Source organism: Myxine glutinosa, chromosome 5 (genome assembly GCF_964187855.1).
Source record: "Myxine glutinosa chromosome 5, kmMyxGlut1.1, whole genome shotgun sequence".
Taxonomy (NCBI): Eukaryota; Metazoa; Chordata; class Myxini; order Myxiniformes; family Myxinidae; genus Myxine; species Myxine glutinosa.
In genome coordinates this window covers 190,222,344-190,245,721 of record NC_136265.1, presented here as the reverse complement: position 1 = coordinate 190,245,721, position 23,378 = coordinate 190,222,344, and the positions used below count along the sequence as shown (strand labels likewise).

Sequence of the window (23,378 nt, the reverse complement as noted above, 5' to 3'; positions counted from 1 at the left end):
AATAGCACCAGGCTTGGGGCGGCGGGGGCGGCGGCGGTTTTCTCGACGGCGGTGGTGGTGGTGGTGGTGGTGGTCGGGGCGTGGCAGCGGCCATGAGGGACGCTGTAGCATCTGCCTCGGGAACCACGATGGACGCACCGTAACTCGCCCGCGTGTCGCAAGCCGCGAAGACCTTGTCGGCCTCTACGGCCAGGGCGCGGGGTTCCCTTATGTTGGAACCCGCCAGCGCGAGGCGTACCTGGAGCGGTAGCTGGCGTATGAAAAGCGCCCGAAATAAAAAATCCGGGGCTTGGTCACCCAGCAGCGACAGCATATAATCCATCCGCACGGATGATCGTGTGTCGCCGAGTTCGGGAAGGTCCAGGAGGCGGTCGGCCCGTTCGATCTCAGTGAGGCCGAACGTGGCGATGAGGAGACGTTTGAGCGCCCTGTACTAGTGGTCGGCCGGCGGGTGCCGCAGGATGGACACGACTCGGGCGGCAGTGCCGGGCCCGAGGGAGGCGACCACGTGGTAGGAACGGGTCTCGTCCGCCGTTATGCCTCGAAGCTGGAATTGCGCTACGGCCTGCACGAACCACACATCGGCCTGTGCTTCCCAAAACTCTGGGAGTTTTACCGCGACAGCGTTGTTGGCCATGGCGCGTTTGGTGGTCAGCAACGGCTGAACCAATCGGGGTCACCAGTGAAGTGTGGTGCTGCGCACACAACTTGCTTGCCAAAGTGGTAGGCCACAACGCGTTTGATAAAACCAAGAGTCTTTATTATGAAAGCTCGAACTGCAGCACTGAGCGGGCCCGAGCTTAGAGCCTGCATATATGTGCCGAGGCCACGCCTCGTCCCCGGGCGTGGCCGGTTGGTCGATAGGTGGGGCATGCATTCCAGTTCCCCGCCTGGATGTTCGCGCCACCTGCTGGTGCGCTGAATTCGTGTACCTTGCTTGTGTCCGCCACAATATACTGTATATATATACATTGAGACTTGAGTACCACATGGATGCCTCCTAGTTTGGAGGTGATGTGTTGGTATAATTTATGCACATGATGTCAGCGTCATGTCATGGCGTTAGTGTGCTTCTTTGTTTAAATGTATACAAATATATACAAATATAAATATATACAAGTATAAATAAATATATCTACTCCAACAAAACGGTTGATAAGGAACGGCTTCTTGGCAAGTGAAAGGCATTGTTTAAAGAGTTTAATACAGTGATTCGTCTGTATGAAGATCAGAAATTCGAAGATGTGAGTGAGGAAAGTGAAAAAACACATTTTGAACGCTTAATCGTGCAGAAACCGTTGCGGCCTGTTCCAAGGCAAGGCATTTTTGAGCAGGCCTAAACTCAAGACCCCTGTGAGGGATAGCGGGCTGACCGAGGATAAAGACTGATTTTGTTATAATTTAACAAGCTGGTTAATTATCTTAAAAAGGAGTGTTGAGATTTATCCAAACATCCACTTTTCATTCATGCACTCCATTGGAGTTCCCTTAGAAAGTCGCAAAGTTTGGGGCCTACTAGGTTTCATGGTTTTGGAGTTATGTTGGAGACACACTGACTGACAAAGTAATGGACACACATTGCCTTTTATTATTATAGATTACTTAACACTTTAGTCAATCAGAGTACAGTCATCACCGATTGGTGAGAACACTAGAGTGACGTCATAGAGGTTAATATAGGTTCATATCTGGCAGAAGGTGTAAATGTGAATAACATTGAGTCGATATTTGGTGTAAATGAGCTTATCTTAGGAGAATTACCCAATCAATATTAGACTATGATGACAAACCCGACTGGCTCACTCATTATCTTCAGGAAGAGGATAATATGGCTGGCTGCCTCGGCTGGTCCAAGTGCAACCAATCCAAATGTTGACGTTCATCCTTAAGTCATTGGGTTCACAAAGGCCGGACATGGAAATGATTCCCATGAAAAATCAGGGCCATCTGAAATCCCTCAAGATGACTAAAATACAAAACAACAGTTCAGGCTTTTGATGGGCATCCTCAGGTATATCTACAGGTAATATCGACGGGGTGAGGGAATCTTTCGTTGTTTTGTCATTTTTGTTACTGCACCATCTGTAAGGGAGATACTGCGGTTTGAGCCTTCTTGGGAGTGGTTTTTCCTCGTGGCTTATATGACACCACAATGAGGAAATATGTTCAAATGAGTTGATGGTTGATGTGTTTGATGATGTGACTTGGGGAAGTTGTGGTTCTTCACATTATGGATTGAGAATGAGATATAATCGATTGCCTTGTTGAGTTGGATCATCCATGCAGGAACAGCACAGCAGATGTCTCCACTTCCTGAACCTGTGACATTGTAGTAATTATTGTTACAGTTTATTTGTGTCCTCAAATGATTTTTGAGTTTAATTCAATGAGTTACTCACAGATAAATGATGTTCACATGACTTTCTCATATTTATAGCTTTTTATTAGCATCTGGTTACAAACACTTCCTATTTTGTAATCTGTGCCCAAAGGTTTGTCCATGTATCTTGTTTGGAGACAAAACATCCTTCACATTGTTATTCTTGCCCCAAAGGGGATATGAGACTATTGCAACGCCTGTCTGTCTGTCTGTCTGTCTGTCCACGTCTATATATTTTTGCTTTAAAAAAGTTTTTCCATGCACTGCTTGTCCGATCGAGGCAAAACTAAAAATACAGGACGGACTCCCCATGCATAAAATTTTATTGACAACTCTGAGGTCATAGGTCACATGGTATGGCAACCATATTGGATAAAAGGAAATGATTTGAACATGTTTTTTTCTCTGAAACCACTCAACGAAAAAATTGAAACATTGCATGTGTCATCAACTCCACTTGGGGTATTTTGGGTGATAATGATGGCGTCATCAGTGAAGTGGTATTCCAGCCATAATTGGTTGAATCGAAATCCTTATCCAAAAAATCTAAAACTTCATAAATCTGATCTGCGATCCAATGTGTGAGGAATTAAATTTACGATGTCATCGGTCTCGTGATCTGGAGGTCATATTGAATTGATATTAAAAACGTAAATAAAGCCTTCTTCTCCAGAACCACTTAACAGGTCAATGAGAAACTTTATACAAATATATGATCGACTCACCATGGGGAATATAGTTTGATGTTTTTTTCATATTCACCTGCATTGACGCAATTTAGCCTTAATGAGCATAAAAGTCAAAAGTGGATGTTAAATATCCCAATAATCAATCTACTATATAAGAGAGCCGTTACTTTGTCTGTGTGTGTGTGTGTTTGTCGCCATTTTCTCAGAGATGGCTGAACCGATCTTTGCCAAGTTTCAGAGGTTCATCAGTGACTGTCTGGAAGTATTTTTGGCAAAAAAAGAGAAATTTTAAAATAAAAAGTTCGTTTTGTTGGGTGAAAAAAAGAATCGCTCGAGAGTGCCAAAGCCTTTTTGATTAATGACAGTAATATTCAGGTACACATTGGCATAAATAAATACAAAACAATCACCAGACATTTAAACACAAATAATCAAACAATTCCGGAAGTGGTGGAAGTTGGTGGAAAGGCTCCCACTCAATCACATCAACTCAATCAATCAACAACAATCGAGTCAATCAATCAACAACAATCAAGTCAAGTCAATAAACAACAATAAAGTCAAGTCAATCAAGTCAATCAACTCAAGTTGGTTTAATCCCACTCCTCCCTCCAGGTCTTTAAAACAGCTGTTCACCACCATCTCTTATCTTCCCCCATCCAAAACCTTGATCTTTTCTACCCCCGTTCATTCATCCCAGATCCACTTTTTTGAAATACCGACTTCTTTCCTGGAAGTCCTCGCTGTGTCCATGTGGTCTTTACCTCTCCCACCTTCCCACGCTTCCTCCCCCCAAGCCCTCTCCCTCCCACAGATCTTCCGATGTCCCTGTTCTCTACTACTGTTGTACTTGAGTGCTTCCCTCTCTCTCCCCTTCTTGTCTCCCGCTCCCTTTATGATATGTTTTCTTTGTGTCCTTTTTTTTTTTTGTGATTACTGTTTGCTCTTACTCGAGCTTCGATCTTGTGTATATATATATAGATATAAAGGCTTCTTCTTCTTCCTGAACGTCATCATACTTAACTCAGAAACATGATCAACGGTACATTCAGCAGCATATATTCAACTAAAAGGTAAAATGATGAGTTGACATTTGTGATGGATTCTGATTTGGATGTAATTGCTTTTCCATGATATTTGCCCTCATTTCAAATATGTTAATGTTTCTTTTTCACTTGAGCAACGCCGGGTACTCCAGCTATAAACACTTATTTACTTTACTCGGGTTACAAATACAACTTTGTCTGGGGGGCAACATAGGCTATGTGGCCACGGCCTCATTTGGGGGTGTGGGGCACCGGGAAAGGGGTGTAAATTATCTATGTAAATGTGTCCCGTGTGTCATGGTGGCAGAGGGTGTTACAATTTCCTTTTTTACCTGGGCAACACTGAGGTTAAAGCACTCTTTGCACGATAAAGTTTTCCTCCTTCCCTTCCCCCCTCCCCCAAAACGTAGGGGCCTGTCAAAGCTACCCCAACCCCAAAATACGTATATGTAGTATATCTTAGAGTCCCTGTATAGAGAGTTGTGACATGAAGAGTCCGAAAAAAGTGGTCACGTGGTCTAGACGCCATGTTGTTTCCTGTCCGATCTTCACGTGTTTCTGGCCTTGCATTGAATACATACGAGGAACGCTCTATTTTATTGTCTCGCTTTGTTTGTTGTCTTTGATAATCTATCTATAATTCCAGTAATCTCTGTGTGTGTGTGTGTGTGTGTGTGTGTGTGTGTGTGTGTGTGTGTGTGTGTGTGTGTGTGTATGTGTGTATGTCTGTGTGTTTGTTTGTTTGTCTGTGACCGCTGTTTCTCGACAACCACGGGTCCGATATACTTTAAACTTGCCAGGTATATTGCTGGGGACCCGAGGATGTGCCTTTTCAACGTTTCATATTAATCGGACAAGTAGTTACCGAGCTATGTCCAAAAAACGATTCAACCAATCAGAGAGCAGCGAGCTATCACGTGTGCCGAACGTGCCGAACAGACTCTGCCTCGGACGGCACATTTGAGAGCGTATTCATTTATTTCACGTTGGCAAACTATGTTGGCGTTAAACTATGTTTTAAAACTAATTAAAACTAATTTGCGATTCTTTCGCTTTCCTGCGCGTTTGTGCACGCTATGGCGATTTCTTTACCAAACTCCGCAAGCCGTTCGCTTTGGACCAAACCATTTCATGTAAATAGAGGGGGGGGATTGTCACCGTACTCGCAAGCCGTTCGCTTTGGACCAAACCATTTCATGTCAATAGAGGGGGGGGATATAATTTTAGATATAGATATAGTACGGGCATGCCCTAGTATTTAATAATGTGAGTATTGTCTTTAACACTCACACTCATTCTAATGACGCCAAATACTTAAGATCACACGCTGATAAGACTCTCCTTGTCTGTAATAGAACTCATATGCCATACGGGGACAAAGCCTTTTGCAACTCAGTACCTGCCCCCTGGAACAAACGACCTATAACTATTCGGACCTCACACAACATAAAAACTTTCAAAGCAAAACTCAAAACACATTTATTTCCAAAGTAACTTAATCGTATTTTTTGATAAGTAGCTTTGAGTCTTTTCTTCTAAGATTGTGTAATGTAAGTTGTAGTCTTCAAGATATGTTGTGAAGCGCTTTGTTCATTTCATGCTAAGGCGCTATATAAATACTGTTATTATTGTTATTATTATTACTAGGGCATGCCCGTACTATATATATATCTAAAATTATATCCCCCCCCCTCTATTTACATGAAATGGTTTGGTCCAAAGCGAACGGCTTGCGAGTACGGTGACAATCCCCCCCCTCTATTTACATGAAATGGTTTGGTCCAAAGCGAACGGCTTGCGGAGTTTGGTAAAGAAATCGCCATAGCGTGCACAAACGCGCAGGAAAGCGAAAGAATCGCAAATTAGTTTTAATTAGTTTTAAAACATAGTTTAACGCCAACATAGTTTGCCAACGTGAAATAAATGAATACGCTATCAAATGTGCCGTCCTAGGCAGAGTCTGTTCACCACGTTCGGCACACGTGATAACTCGCTGCTCTCTGATTGGTTGAATCGTTTTTTGGACATAGCTCGGTAACTACTTGTCCGATTAATATGAAACCTTGAAAAGGCACATCCTCGGGTCCCCAGCAATATACCTGGCAAGTTTCAAGTATATCGGACCCGTGGTTGTCGAGAAACAGCGGTCACAGACAAACACACAGACATACACACATACACACACACACACACACACACACACACAGAGAGATTACTGGAATTATAGATAGATGTACATCTATCTATAATTCCAGTAATCTCTGTGTGTATGTGTGTGTGTATGTGTGTATGTGTGTGTGTCTGTGACCGCTGTTTCTCGACAACCACGGGTCCGATATACTTGAAACTTGCCAGGTATATTGCTGGGGACCTGAGGATGTGCCTTTTCAAGGTTTCATATTAATCGGAGAAGTAGTTACCGAGCTATGTCCAAAAAACGATTCAACCAATCAGAGAGCAGCGAGCTATCACGTGTGCCGAACATGGCGAACAGACTCTGCCTCGGACGGCACATTTGAGAGCGTATTCATTTATTTCACGTTGGCAAACTATGTTGGCGCTATGTTGGCGTTAAACTATGTTTTAAAACTAATTAAAACTAATTTGCGATTCATCGTAACTGCGATATGCGACCTTCCGGACAGTCAAATGAGGACGTCACTTCCGGACTTACGGATAGTCATAGTGACGACGTACTGATGCTGAACGTGGCGAGCAGACGCTGTAAGGTACGATCGATTGTAGTACACGTTTATAATAACTCTGCCGATACAGGCCCGATTAACTGCAGCGCCATCCGAGCTGCGGCGTCGGGACGATACATTCATTGTACGGTCACATCACGCACTTACGGGCACGCCCATGGGCCCATGGGCACGCCCATGCATGCATGGGCGAAGACATTTTTTTTTTTTTTTTGGCAAGGAACGGGCACCCACGTACGGGCACGTCCTAGCATGTATGTAATTTGGAATAGTTTAGATGTACACCATGCAACTAATTGTACATTGCTATGAAAAATGGGTATGTTTTACATGCATACTCTTCCATTGCAAGTCTGGATTAGAATTTCTGGGCCTTTTATATAATTACAATTTAATTGTGCATATGTATTTCTCCCGGTGCGCCTACATGAAAAGTTAAATCACTTTTTAATTTTCATATTTAAAATCAACCTTTCTGTCATTTGTCAAGATGGTTTTAAGGCAATGTTGTTATAATAATAGGAATTTATATAGCGTAAATTGCAGGGGCCTCTAAGCGCTTAGAAAAGAGAAGAAAGCCAACGAGATGAATATACAAATACAAATTATACAAGAAGAAAACCTAAGATATAATCAGATGTCGGCATTTTCAAATAAATGAGTCTTTAACAGAGATTTGAAAATGTTCACATTGTCGGCTTTGTGTGCATGCATGCTAGTCAAGAAAGTAAGACGCAAGAGAGCAAGGTAGTCCAGAAAATGATAGGCACTTCCTGTCCCCTCTTTCCCTTTTATTCCTTTTCCCCCTCTCCTCCCTCTCCTCCCCACATAAAACTACATTTCTGAACAAAGATTATTGCAATAAACAAAATCCGATTCTTATCTTGGACGAAGAGAAAATCATATCAAAAGCGAGGGGCACGGTGCAAATCACAAATTACACAATGTAGGCGCTCAAATTTTGTACTCGGTTACGCACAATGTATACACACTAGCGGGCAGTGCACTAGTGCGTGGCACAAACAATGGAAACAAAATGGCTTCTCATTCCGGGTTGTCGTAACTCTCTCTATGGAGGGACTCCAGTATATCTTTCCCCTCCCTCCTCAACCTTCCCCTTCCACTCCCCTCACTCCCTTCCTCATGCCTCCCTCTCCTGCCTCCCCCCACCCCCACCCCCGGCAACGCCAGGTACTCCTGCTAGTAATCAATAAAGTTAGACTAGAACAGCACTTGATAGAGCGTATACCTCCGCCAGGCTAAACAGTTTATCTTTCATATCCCAATGATAGGCCAGATATACATTCGGACATGAACCAAAATCCAATCGGCTTGTTCTTGCCTCCTGACCAACTCATCCACCACGTTTTTGTTATAAGCCGTCCACAACTTTTTGAAATATGACGCTATATAGTTTTTGGTTCCATCATTCAATGGTGAAGAATGGGTTCCGGTTCCGGTCCCTCGAGCGATGGGGCTTGCTTTGATCTCTCCACGGCATCAAAGTTTGAGTGTTTTCCCGTTCGTTTCTTTGTCAAATTTCCGCTGCGTATTTTGTTGTGTATGTGTTATTGTGTGTTTCTATTTGGTTTTGGTTTTGTAGTTGTTGCAAATTTGTGTGTAATTAGTCGTTTCTTTGTTCGCGCCTCGTGCGGCCTGGTGTCTCGTGCGGCCTCCTCGTCTCGACTTGTGCCCCGCCCCCTATATTCGCGTTTGTTCTTTCACCTCTGCTCCTGCTTTCTCAAATCCACGTTCTCACTTAGAGACTTTTCCCAGATTGTTTTCATGGTTTTGTTGAAATATTTATTTAAATTTGTTTAAACCGCAGCGCTGACCCCCCCCCCCCCACCCCCCCCTCCCAGGATTTCCATGTTTTAAACGTTTCCCAGTGTGTACCCTGGATAAGAATAGGTACGCCGTATCCCTGCGTGTCGTAGGAGGCGACTAAGAGGGTTGGCGTCAGGAAGGGCATCCGGCCATAAAAAACATTGCCTCAAAAAGAGAACCATGACAATTACAACTACATGTGGGCAGGGTACAGCCCAAAGTGGAGATCGGTTTCTGAGGTTTGGGACATGGAATGTAGGGACAATGACAGGGAGGTCAGGAGAAGTGGTGGAAGTATTGGTCAGAAGAAGAGTGGACATATTATGTTGTGTGCAAGAGATGAGATGGAAGGGAAGTGGTGTGAGAATGGTGAAGGGTAGGCAGGGACAGAAATACAAGTTTGTGTGGCAAGGGTGCCCAGAAGGCGTGAATGGTGTTGGTGTCCTGTTTTCTGAAGAGTTTGTAGACAGTGTGGTGACTGTGACTAGAGTGAGTGATAGGTTGATGATGGTGAAAATGATGATTGGAAAGTTCTTGGTGAACGTCATCTCGGGATATGCTCCGCAGGTTGGTCGGAGCGATGAAGAGAAGGACAAGTTCTGGTGTGCGATAGAGAAGCTGATGGAAAACGTGAAAGATGAGGAAGTTGTTGTGGTAGGAGGAGACCTAAATGGACATGTGGGAAGGAGTATGGATGGTTTTGACGGAGTTCATGGGGGTTACAGATATGGTGTGAGAAATGGAGAAGGTGAAAGGATTTTGGAGTTTGCTGATGGAGCTGATTTGTTGATTTGTAATACTCAGTTCCAGAAAGAGGATAATAAGCTTGTTACATACACGTCAGGTGGGTCGACGACAACCGTTGACTACCTGATGGTGCGTAGGCGAGATAGGGGGCACCTCCGAGACACAAAGGTGATCCCGGGGGAGGAGGCTGTTTCACAGCACCACTTGGTTGTCTGCGACGTAAGGGTGAAAGGTGCGAGGAGAGCTCGGCGGGTGAAGTACCAACCGAGAATGAAGGTGTGGAGGCTGAAAGAGGTGACAGTAAGGGAGGCATTAAAAGAGAGGCTGAGTAGGGTCGAGGATGATGTGGTTGAGCTTGAAAGTGGTTGGATGTCAATGAAAGCTAGTCTGTTGGGAGCCGTTGGTGAGGTATGTGGATGGACAAAAGGACCACCGAGGCACTCGGAAACATGGTGGTGGGATGATGAAGTTGGAAAGAGGATTGACGAGAAGAGGAAGAAGTTCAAGGAGTGGCAGAAGGCGAAGGTTACGGGAGCGGAAACAGCAGAGCATGAAAGTTATAAGGCATCCAGGAAGGCTGCAAAGAAAGAGGTTGCAAAGGCACAGGAGGCATGTAGGAAAATGTTCGGAGAACGCTTGGATTCGGAAGAGGGTCAGAAAGCAGTATTCAGGATTGCAAAGCAGATAGCGAAAGAGAGGTGTGATGTGATGGGGGTGAGCTGCTTGAAGGATGAAGTGGGACAAATCGTTGTCGACCCAGATGGAATTAAAGGAAGATGGAAAAGATATATGGAAATGCTGTTGAATACAGAGAATGAATGGGATGGCAACATAGAGAGTAACCCAGTTTTAGGACCAGCAGAGAGGATAACTGAGAAGGAAGTTGAGGAAGCGATAAAAGCAATGAAGGGTAGAAAAGCGGGAGGGCCGACGGGATTTGTGGGAGATATGTTGAAGGCAGCAGGAAGTTGGGGTGTGAAGAAAATGACAGAGATCTGTAATCTGGTGGTGAAAGAAGGCCGCATTCCAGTGGATTGGGAACTGAGTACCCTCGTCCCTCTATACAAGGGGAAAGGTGACCCTCTGGAGTGTGGCTCGTACCGAGCGATAAAGTTATTGGAGCATGGAATGAAGGTATTGGAAAGGGTGTTGGAGAGGAGGATAAGGAAGAAAGTGAAGATCGACGAAATGCAGTTTGGATTTATGCCAGGAAGAGGAACAACAGACGCGCTTTTCATTGTGAGGCAGTTGCAGGAGAAGTACATGGAGAAGAGGAAGAAGTTGTTTCTTGGGTTTGTTGATCTGGAGAAAGCATTCGATCGGGTTCCACGCAAAGTATTGACATGGGCATTGAGGAAGTTAGGAGTGGAGGAATGGTTGATCAGAGTAGTGATGGCAATGTACAAAAGAGCGCGCACAGCTGTAAGGACGAAGGACGGGAACAGTGCTGAGTTTGAGGTGAAGGTGGGAGTGCATCAGGGGTCGGTACTCAGTCCACTACTATTTGTAGCTGTGATGGAGGTGCTGGCTCAGAACATAAAGGAGGGTTTACCGTGGGAGTTGTTGTATGCAGATGATCTGGTGTTGATTGCGGAAAGTATGGATGGACTGAAGGAAAAGATGAACAAGTGGAAGGAATGTATGGAGACAAAAGGTCTGAAGGTGAATATCGGAAAGACGAAGGTGATGGCAAGTGGTAAAGCATGTGGTGAGGTGGAAAGAACTGGGAAGTGGCCCTGTGCTGTGTGTAGGAAGGGTGTCGGAGTGAACTCCATTCAGTGTACAATGTGCGCTGAGTGGGTTCATCAAAAATGTAGTGGTCTGAGAGGGTCATTAACCAGTGTGGCAGCTACATTCAAATGTAAGGTGTGCACAGAGGGAGCTGCAGATGGAGGAAATGTTGAGTTGGATCTTGGAGACGGCGTGAAGCTGGAAGGTGTGAAAACATTTTGCTACCTCGGAGACATGCTGAATGGAGAAGGTGGATCAGACTCGGCAACGGTTGCTCGAGTGAGATGTACATGGAAGAAGTTGCGGGAAATGAGTGGCATGCTGATGATGAGGGGAGTGTCGTTGAAGCTGAAGGGAAAGGTGTATGCTGCATGTGTGAGAAGTGTTATGATTTATGGGAGTGAGACATGGGTAATGAATGTCGAGCAGCAACGAAGGTTGGAAAGGGTGGAAATGCGAATGGTTCGACGGATGTGCGTAGTATCGTTGACAGAGAGGAAGACAAATGATGAATTGCAAAAGATGATGGGAATAGAGCCTGTGATTGATGCTGTGAAGAGGAACAGGTTGAGATGGTTTCGTCATGTGTTGAGGAAGGATGAAAGTGACTGGTTGAGAAGAGTGATGGAAATGAATGTAGAAGGAAGTAGAAGACGGGGAAGACCGAGAAAGACTTGGCTCAAGATGGTGGAAGAAGAAATGCGGGCAAGGGGGTTAACAAGGAGAGATGCAGAAAATAGGGCAAAATGGAGAAGATTGTCATGGGGACCGCAAGGCTAACCCCCGCTCTAGCAGGGAAAATGGCCTTTAAAATGCATGTTGTTGTTGTTGTATTCAATGGTGAAGAATAACTTACAAAATCAAAAAATCCTCATGTCCGGATCCATATTGGGATCTTCACCAAAATTCTTCTGTGTCAAACGCCCAAATTATCCATCACGTTTCATCCAAATCCGTCCACATCTTTTGAGATATCTTGTTCACAAACAAACAGACAAACGTTGTGCAGAACATGATACTTGTAAGGTCCACCCCACCCACCAAAAAAACGTTGCCATAGAAACATCAAATTGTTCATTTCATTAAGACTTAAATTGATGATCTTCACGGTTAAGATGGCTGACTTAAAATATTAGGGTCCTGAGATCGAGCCCCTCTCAAGACGATGAAGTAACACCAGGTGCATTGACTCAGCCTGTGATCCTTCCGAGGTCAGAATTCTTATGAACAGGACAAAGACATTATGGGACATCACTGTACTTTTTTTTAGGAAATACAAACATTGCTAGAAAAGGATCAACATCATTTTTGTGATTTGAACATTCGCGACTCCAATATCCTGAGCTATGAGGGTTGTTTTAAAAGTTTAACAAACAAATGACAAACAAAATAGAATGTGTTAGCAAGATTAGTCGAGTAAAGAGACATCGATATAAACCAAGAAAACACACCTCAAAGAATACAGCAATAGAGATAATTGTATTTTGTTTTTTTAGAAAAATAACCTGCCTGACAAATCCCGGGTCATTATGACCCATTAATGCATTAACGTGACATTTTTTTTGTTAAAAAAAAAAGAAAATTCCCCAAATCCTGAGAGACCAAAAATAAAATAAAAAACCCCCCACATACACAGGAACATTTAGTACATTTCATTTTGAAACATTCATGAAAGGATGTGCATATAAACCTTTATGTAACAAATTGACGTACTCAGGAGGTCAATACGTTCCCCTTTGGTGGGTCGCGCCTTTTAGCACACAGATGTGACCGAGTGAAATTATCCGAGTGCTCAGGCAATCTTACACCTCCCCACTTACGATACACAGTGTGCAAATAGATGCCAATCCAGCAATACAATGCAAGTTCAAAAATGAATGGGCCTTAAACTTCCTGATAACATTGCGTATGGTGGACACAGGAACATCAAGATCTCTGGAGATGGATGTGTAGCCTTGAGATTGTCCATGCTTGGCTACAATCTTGTGTCTGACCTCCTCAGACAATTCTCTGGTTTTCTTTCTTTTCTCCATTCTCATTGCAATCCACACAGTGACACAAACCAGCAGAATGACTCCTTTTCTCTATTCAAACTGGTTGAATGAGTGATTTTTATATTGCAGGCACCTGCATCTCAGCACAGGTGAGTTCAATTCCAAAGTAAAGGAGAATCACCTGCTTGAAATCTAATTATTTCTATCAACTTCTGAAGGGTGCCAATAATATTGTCCAGACCATTTTAGGATTTCTGTGTGGAATAAGCTAAGATTTAGTAATTTTTTCAGCATTTTGGGGTTTTTTTCCACTGGAAACCAAATAAATACAAATGTGGATACGAAAAGATTTTTTAATTTGAACAATTTTCTGGAAGAGATGGTGCATTATTTGAAAAAATGCAAGGGTGCCAATACTTTTTAGCCGAGTGAGAATGCCAAATTCTGAAGCCTTGGCCTAGTGTCATTTGTGCTTATATCTTCTTTATTTATGGGACATCCTATGGACATAAATAAACACTATTTTACTCTGAGCAGGTTGCACATCATGTGCAGCGAATTTCACCTTCCTGCACCTTGTAATTATTATTATTATTATTTATTTTTTTAACGCTTTTGTACAATGCCCTTGAGGCTGTTTGCAAGCCACCGTCTACAAGTCCAATACAAGAGATATAAGTACTCTTAATGGAAAATGTTTTTTTTATCTTTTTATATTTTTTATAATCTAATTTTTTTTTTTTATGTAATAAATATTTTTAAATAAATATTCTTTATGGAAAACACACATTCGTGTTGAAATATTGGCCTTTAAAACCTACCTTTATGAAGGAGGGCAGACACCTGTACAAACACACAACTGACATTGTGTTTATTTGGTAGATATGTTTAGTTATAAATGTTATTTTATCATATCAGAGCGTTTATTAAAGTCACTTTAGTTGTTCACCAATCCCTGCAATAACTTTTTAAAAGAGAAAATTTATATTCGTCTTTTATGTTTACGAGACAAGTGTGAAATGTCATGGGACGGACATACAAGTAGGAAATGAAAATGTACTGATCGGGGTGAACAGCTGCAGTCCCATGGGTTAGTATGAAGATATATGTTCTGCAGGCTGGTCAGGTGGCTGGGGCAAGCTTAAACAATGCCAACAACCACAAAATGCCAACAATACAAAAATGCCAACAAAAAAAGCAGCAACAACAACAACCACAAAATGACAACACAAAAATTTCAACAACAAAAGCAAAAGCAGCAGCAGCAACAACACAAATACTGCCCTGTTATATCAACTCGAAACACACAATTGAAAGGAACAATACCAAAGCATACAACAACACAAACAAATTTCCAGTCCATTCTGTAATCATTTTCATTGCTCTCCATAATTTTTATGCCAAGATATAATCGATTGTGAGTGGATCAAAGCAGTGGATCCAACCTCATACCAAATGGGACAGCTATAGTTAAGTGATGTTTCCTGAAAGGGGAACTCAAACGATGAGACTACCTCGACGATCATCTATCCCTTGATCCTCTAAAAAATAGATATGATATGTCTTTTTCCGATTTATAAAGTGACCCATTTTGCTATTAAAAGGCTAAATCTTCTTCTTCTTCGTAAGGGGGAGGAGGTTTAGAATTAATTTTTTTCAGAGGTTTTTCCAAACAGCGAAAAAAATTCGAATTTCTGCAAAAAATATACCGTGTTGATGCATCTTTGGTGTACAAAACATTTGGAACACCTTCCTCATATTGAGTTGCTTTCTCTTTTGTCCTCAGAACAGCCTCAGTTCGTCGGGGCATCGACTCTACAAAGTGTCGAAAGTGTTCCACAGGGATGTTGGCCCGTGTTGACTCCAATGCTTCCCAAAGTTGTGTCAAGTTGGCTGGAAGTGGATCTCTACTCGGAATAGCTCATTCCATCTCATCCCACAGATGCCCAATTGGATTGAGATCTGGTGACTGGGCAGGCCACTACAGTAAGCTGAATTCACTGTCATGTTCGTGAAACCATTCCTGGACAAGTTGTGGCATGGGACATTATGCTGCTGAAGAAATATATTCGCAGATGGATACACTGCTGCCATGAAGGGATGCACCTGATTGGCAATGATGTTCACATATCTTGTGGCATTCAAACGTTGCTCCAATTTTATCAAGGGGCCCAATGTGTGCCATGAAAACACACCCCACACCCCACACCATCACCCCATCACACCACCACCACCACCACCACCACCACCACCACCACCCTGCAATGTTAGTCCAACAAGACCCACCACTAATTGCAACAGAAATGAAACCTCATGTATCTGTCGAAGATAAGTCAACCTTATAACATACCAAAAGTCTTGTAAAGTCTTTGGAGTCGAACATGGTGTATTTCGTGGATGAAAGTTGTCGATTTTAACTCATTTTCCATTAAATTGCCGAATTTTCAGATAGGCACAACTCGACCAATTTTCAAGATAAACCAACAAAATCACCATCTTTCCCTAGGTTTTCAGGGGCAATCTTTCATATGAACCACCTTTAGAGCCCATTTTCCCCACAGAGCGGGGGTTGGCCTTTTTTGGGCACCGTGGTCCCCTTTTTGAAGCAATGTTTTATGGCCCTTTATTGGCACCGTGGGCCCCTTTTTGAAGCAATGTTTTATGGCCCTTTATTGGCACCGTGGTCCCCTTTTTGAAGCAATGTTTTATGGCCCTTTTTTGGGCACCCTGGGTCCCCTTTTTGAAGCAATGTTTTATGGCCCTTTATTGGCACCGTGGTCCCCTTTTTGAAGCAATGTTTTATGGCCCTTTTTGGGGCACCGTGGTCCCCTTTTTGAAGCAATGTTTTATGGCCGGATGCCCTTCCTGGCGCCAACCCTGTTCGTCGCCTCTTGCGATACACAGGGAATTACCAGTGAACTGGTACTCAATTTGCCGACCTCAGAAGGATGGCAGGCTGAGTCAACCCCCCTGGTGTTAATTCAGCGATTGACCGGGATTCGAACCCAGGATCCTCGGATCCCAAGCCGGCACCCTAACCGCTAAGCCAACACCAGGCAATCTTTTATATGGAAGTACTAAAAGTAGTGTTGGATGATTCCTTATGCCATATATGGGGGTACCCCTACCCCAAACCCGTTGCTTCACAACTCAGAATTACAAATGTGCATAACTTCTCAACCATTCATCATACCCCCAAAAACTTGGTGTCTTTACCAATGTTTCTGGAGTCAACCTTTCATTTGGAAACATTTGAAAATACTTTGAGTCTTCTAATGCCCGCATTCGGGGTAATCCCCCCCCCCCCCTCCCTGAACTTTGACCAGCATCCCAGAATTACAATATGGCATAGCTTCTCATTATTAGTCCCCTACCGGTGTACAGCGGAGTGGACTATAGGTTTGCACGCCGTCCCTCCGTCCGTCAGTCCGTCACGTAAAGAACAGTTTTCCGGACTTTTTTTCGAAAAGCTTAATGCTAATGATTTCAAACTTGGTACATGGTTTACTCATGATAAGTTACAGGTCAAGTTCGAACTTCACGACGTTTCGATCGTTTTTGACAAAGTTACGGCACTTTGAACTTTGGTAATTTCCCCAACAGTTTTCCGGACTATAATTTGGAGTGCGGTAAGTCAAAGCTGTTAATATTCCTTGTTTTAACTCCAATTTACATTCGGTTTCCACTTTTAGTGAGAAGTAGGGGTCTGTGCAACCATTCCTGAACTTTATTTGGTGCAAATCGGATAATTTTTAGCCGAGTTACCTCAGACCGTGAGTTGGTAATTATATAATTCACACAGTGCAATACGTGCAGGCTGCTCCATGGAGCGACCTTGCAGGCTTATTTTGCCTCCGATTTACATTTTGTTTCCACTTTTAGTGAGAAGTAGCGGTCTGTGCAACCATTCATGAACTTTATTTGGTGAAAATCGGATAATTTTTAGCCGAGTTACCTCAGACCGTGAGTTGGTAATTATATAATTCACACAGTGCAATACGTGCAGGCTGCTCCATGGAGCGACCTTGCGGGCTTATTTTGCCTCCGATTTACATTTTGTTTCCACTTTTAGTGAGAAGTAGCGGTCTGTGCAACCATTCATGAACTTTATTTGGTGAAAATCGGATAATTTTTAGCCGAGTTACCTCAGAACGTGAGTTGGTAATTATATAATTCACACTGCCGGTAGCGGACATGTATTGCAGCGCAATACTCAGAATGCTTGTTCTTCTTGTGTTTTGTTTAAGTCTTGACCCTGTCACATGACCAGCCTGCAGTACACCTGGCTTTATAACAACCAATGGGATTCAGTTGTCCCAGCAATGATTATCTGAGCCTCTGGATTCACGAAACACACAAAATCAACAACAATGATATTTAAAAACTACATCATCATTATCAAAATCAGAACAACTACAAAAGCAAAATAATCCCCGAATATAAAAACAAATAATCACTGGAAGTAAATAATTTAATATAATTACCGGATGTACTTCAGATATAATTTGTAGTTTGATTTTGATTTTACCAAACTTACAATCCTGGGTCTGGACAACAACAAGCTCCAGTCTCTTCCTAGTGGAGTGTTTGATAAACTTACACAAGTCACGTATCTGGATCTGCAACAAAACAAGCTCCAGTCTCTCCCTAACGGAGTGTTTGATAAACTTACACAACTCACATATCTGGATCTGCAACAAAACCACCTCCAGTCTCTCCCGAACCGAGTGTTTGATAAACTTACACAAGTCACGTATCTGGATCTGCAACAAAACAAGCTCCAGTCTCTCCCTAACGGAGTGTTTGATAAACTTACACAACTCACATATCTGGATCTGCAACAAAACCACCTCCAGTCTCTCCCTAATGGAGTGTTTGATAAACTTACACAACTCACATATCTGGATCTGCAACAAAACCACCTCCAGTCTCTCCCTAATGGAGTGTTTGATAAACTTACACAACTCACATATCTGGATCTGCAACAAAACCACCTCCAGTCTCTCCCTTATGGAGTGTTTGATAAACTTACACAACTCACATATCTGGATCTGCAACAAAACAAGCTCCAGTCTCTCCCTAACGGAGTGTTTGATAAACTTACACAACTCACATATCTGGATCTGCAACAAAACAAGCTCCAGTCTCTTCCTAGTGGAGTGTTTGATAAACTTACACAAGTCACGTATCTGGATCTGCAACAAAACAAGCTCCAGTCTCTCCCTAACGGAGTGTTTGATAAACTTACACAACTCACATATCTGGATCTGCAACAAAACAAGCTCCAGTCTCTCCCTAACGGAGTGTTTGATAAACTTACACAACTCACATATCTGGATCTGCAACAAAACAAGCTCCAGTCTCTTCCTAGTGGAGTGTTTGATAAACTTACACAACTCACATATCTGGATCTGCAACAAAACAAGCTCCAGTCTCTTCCTAGTGGAGTGTTTGATAAACTTACACAAGTCACGTATCTGGATCTGCAACAAAACAAGCTCCAGTCTCTCCCTAACGGAGTGTTTGATAAACTTACACAACTCACATATCTGGATCTGCAACAAAACAACCTCCAGTCTCTCCCTAATGGAGTGTTTGATAAACTTACACAACTCACATATCTGGATCTGCAACAAAACAAGCTCCAGTCTCTCCCTAATGGAGTGTTTGATAAACTTACACAACTCACAAAGCTGGTTCTGCTCAACAACCAGCTGAAGTCCCTCCCTAACGGAGTGTTTGATAAATTAACCAGTCTAACACATCTATATCTGTACAACAACCAGCTGAAGTCTCTTCCTGTCCCTTCTCTTGTCAAAATCTGTGCGAGCTCCATTGCTCTGATCAAGAGTTAACTTATTCCCAAACAGCTCCTACAAAGTATCATGGATTTCCATTATTCCCGAGGGATTATGCACATTATGTACAAGTTGTTTAAAATATAAACATTAATGTAAAGCAATGTGTGCATGAAAGGAAATGGTAACCCCCCTGTTGTATTCATGGTTAAAAATAAACGGTTGATATGGAATTTCTTTATTTTAATTTTCCACAATTCCTCTCAAAATAAACTCACAAAATCAACAACAATGATATTTGACAAACTACAACATTATTATTATTATCAAAATCCTGAACAACTACAAAAGACAAATAATCCCCAAATACAGACTTGGCATTTAAAATGGCATTTTTTTTGTGGGGGTGAACTTACTTTTCAAGATGACTTAGAACCAAAAGTTCATTGGAATTATGTTGAAATTATTCTAGATTTTGTTAATGTGACCTTTAAAAGAAACAAAAACCACATTTGACATTTCGAAGCAAATAAATTGATCCTTGAAAGTGATGTAAACTGATATCGAACTCAATTCACGGACAGTACTGTGTTAAACTTCTGTACGTTTTCCAGAAGTATCTCTTTATTTTGCACATTAGCCAAAAAAAATTCCAACAAAAACAAAAGTTAAATCATGACTGGGATTACGGACAGTAAAATTACAGTTCAGTACTTCGTGTAACCCCCACGAGCATTCAGGAGAGCACGTACACGTTGAGGCATGCTGTTCACGAGATTTGCCAAGGGTTGGACATGAATCGCTTGCCATGCAGTGACAATAGCCTGCTGCAATTCACGCACAGAGGTCGGCTGCTGGTCCAAGTGGTCGATTTGACGCGTTAATTCTGCCCACAAGTTCTCTATCGGATTCATATCCGGGGACATGGCAGGCCACTCCATATGCTCTACACCATGGTCAGCAAGAAAGTGTTGGATCATGCGAGCACGATGAGGCCGTGCATTGTCATCTTGGAAGACAAAGTTTCCTCGAAAGGCTGCACGAGAAAATGGAAGCAATGTTTCTTCCAGAATGGCCCTGTACTTGAACTGGTTCAGGTTTCCATTGAGAACAACCAGGTCAGTTTTGCCCCCTGCATGAAAAGCAGCCCAAACGGTCACCCCACCACCTCCAGCTTGGACTCTTGGCACTATACAATCTTCGTTGTCGGCTTCATGCACTTGTCTGCACACTCGGACGCGGCTATCTTGACGATAGACCAGAAATATAGACTCGTCACTGAAGGTCACGTGATTCCAGGGGCCTGGCTGCCATTGATGGTGCTCTCTGGCCCATTGCAATCGGCGCTGGCTGTGTTGTCTGGTCAGGCGTGGCTTTCTCAGGGGACGCCTGGAACAATAGCCTGCTTGAACCAATTTGTTGGTTGACTAGCCTTCTGGATACAGGCACATTTGTCAGTTGCTGCCACTCAGCCCTAAGCCGATTAGCTGACTTGGTACGGCCATTGCAGACTAACCGGTGCAGCTGGTGATCATCTCTCCTTGTGATTATGCGGGGACGTCCTGGCCTCGGTATTGGAGTAGGGACACCCCTCTGAGCATTTCGTTTCAGGATCTTTGACACCTGACCTTGAGTGATGCCATACTGCCAAGCAATAGCACGCTGTTTCATGCCGGAATTTCGTAAAGCCACCACTCCATGACAAACAGCATTGTCAAGTTGACGGACCATCTCCAGAGGAAGCGGCAATAACTTTTGTAGACGTGCAGCAGTTGTTTTCCACTAATACAGAACCAACAACCCTTATATACCCGATTGTGAAGCCAATCGTCAAATGTACCTGTCCTTACATTTTGTCACGCCACATGTGATATTATCCTGTTATTGACTTCTTGCTGCGAAAGACAATCAGTGACATGGTTCTTTTGACAAAGAAATCACCGAAGCGTAAAAGAAACTCACCAGATTGATATACTGAGTTCAGAAAGTAAACCCAAGTCAAGAAAAAAAAAAAAAATTCCATATTAAATGCCAAGTCTGTATATGAACAAATAGTCACTGAGAGTAAATAATTAAATGTCATTACCGGATGTACTTCAGATATAATTTGTAGTTTAATTTTGAAGTTACCAAACTAACAATCCTGGATCTGCACATCAACCAGCTCCAGTCTGTTCCTGATTCCATTCGATAACAAACTTATTTAAAACTAGAACGGCACGCAGTAGAGAGCATACCTCCGCCAGGTGAACAGTTTACGTTTTGTATCCCAGAGAAGACCAGAAAATCACAATACAGAATCACATTGAATCAAAATCAATCACAAGCATCACCATAGCAATGAACAACACAATACCCCAGACTAGTGTTTCACACCCCGATCTACTCTTTCAAAGGTTCGGCCGAATAGTCATGAATTTTATATGAACACCAGGCTGAGGGTGGTTGGAGGAAATCAAAAGAAATGTTTCAATATTTCAAGAGCTCTTAATCAAAGTTTTAATGATATTTGATCTGGGGGGCATGCACCACCTCCCCCCCCCTCCCCCATCACATATCATCACCCTGTTGTCATCATTTCATTTCAGTTCCCCCCAATTATCAAGTGTGATAATTTGCCCCAACCAGGTATATGACGTAATATATGAACGTTCCCTAAAGGGTGTTGAATGAAACATAACTGGCAAATCCAAATGAAATTCCATTCTACCTTTCAGAAGTGTAATTGTGGGTATAAAACTCACCCAATATGTAGGATAAATGTGAGGGACATACATACATACAGAGAGACAAACGCTGTAAACACAGAAACCAAACATCGACAACGTCAAAAATCGTTTGTTTAATCACGAATTTGCCAGTTTTAACAGACTTTGTGAGTTTGAAGAAGAGGAAGTAGCGGTATTTATGGTTTCTTCACACAGCAGTTTGAATGGAAACATTTATTACTCTATGACAGTAGAAACCCTTTAGGACACGAAACGAGCAAACAAAATTATATATACAGTGCACTAGTGATATTTGCGAAGCAATAGAAAAATTTATAAAACTATACAGAAACAACCCACAAACAACAACAACCACATACACTACAACAATTGAGTGTTAAAAACGACCCTTATTTTAATGTGTTTCACTTCATGTGTTTCACGTGTTTGTGTTTCACACTGAATGAAAAGGTAGAGCATGCAGATTGTGACACATATAGTCCAGTCAAAGTAGAGCTGGACCCAGAACAAAGTGCAATAGAAGGTTTTTTGGCTTTAACTTGTTTATTAGGTCCCTCTGATGAACATATAAAAAGTCTTCAACTTTTAGACAACTGGAAAGTGGTTAATTTGCATAAATTCAAGATGGCCGCCGTCCAAAGCTTCAATTTACAGCTAACTTTTTTCTGGCTGCTCCTAGACCCTATAAATGTATTACAAACAACTGGAATATGATATCAAAATACAGAATGAGGCATTGCAAATGTGATATGACGTCACCATGACGTAGTATGACGTCATTCAGAGGCAATGATGTCATTCATGATAGGAGTTCGTATTCACTTGGATCATCGGTGCTTGCATCAAAGTTGCTATTTTGACAGAGTCCTTTACATTCACCACATGCACTGGAACATTCAAGCTCATTCCGTTTGCAACTACAGCGTTGAGTGTCACAGTTGCCCTTACACTGACATCTGACCAATTTCAGTAGTGAATCAGGAGCCACTGGCGAATCCATCGTCTTCGGTTCAAGCTGTCCCTTCCGCAGACACCAGCCCCATTTCTCGGGGTCCACACTGTTCCCCATCCATTCCTGGACCTGACAATAAACTCGGAACGAGTGGTATTTGGCTGCATCGGTTGTTGGGGGAAGGCTTTGAACTTCAACGGTAGTTGAACTTTTTGCCACCTTGTTGCAAAACTTTGTCTTTCGCAGTCCGTAAAGGGTGTCATTTCCTTTTCCCCCGTACAAATAAACCAAGGCCTTTTCACCAGCTGATGATATCGCGTCTTTAGTTCCACTTTGGCAACAGAATGCTTCTATACATTTCAAGAAACCGTTCTCTTCCCTCACTTTCCTCAAGGCAGCCCTTTTACCAATACCATACAGTCGTGAGGTTGAGTCACATCCACAGAGTGCATGGACAACTGGCAGGACACGGCAGATGCTTTCACCCAGAGCTTCTGCTACAGAGTTAATATGCCAACATTTCCCACCGTCCTTGCTCGACTTGAAGTACAAATCATTAATCCCTCGTTCCGCATAATGACACAACAGCACCAACAAGTCTGTGTCCTCACCTATCACATATGTCACGGTTTCCCTTGCATGTTCAATTCCCTTCTTCGCAATCATGACATCTGCATCTGCTGGCGCATTGACACAGTCAATTCCATTTGCCTTGAATGTTTCACACAATAAGGCAATGAAGTTTTGCTTATTGTCCGTGTTTGACAAGAAGTTTTCCTT

At 42.7% G+C, this 23,378-nt stretch overlaps 1 protein-coding gene across 1 annotated transcript; it reads left to right on the top strand.

The window, feature by feature from the left end:
- Window positions 1-3,277: 3,277 nt before the first annotated feature.
- LOC144892181 (uncharacterized) lies at window positions 3,278-19,801 on the top strand. Its single transcript, XM_078777444.1, has 3 exons — window positions 3,278-3,331; window positions 17,631-18,910; window positions 19,732-19,801. Exons 1-3 carry the CDS (start codon window positions 3,278-3,280, stop codon window positions 19,799-19,801), a joined length of 1,404 nt encoding a protein of 467 aa, XP_078633570.1.
- The last annotated feature ends 3,577 nt before the right edge of the window (window positions 19,802-23,378 follow it).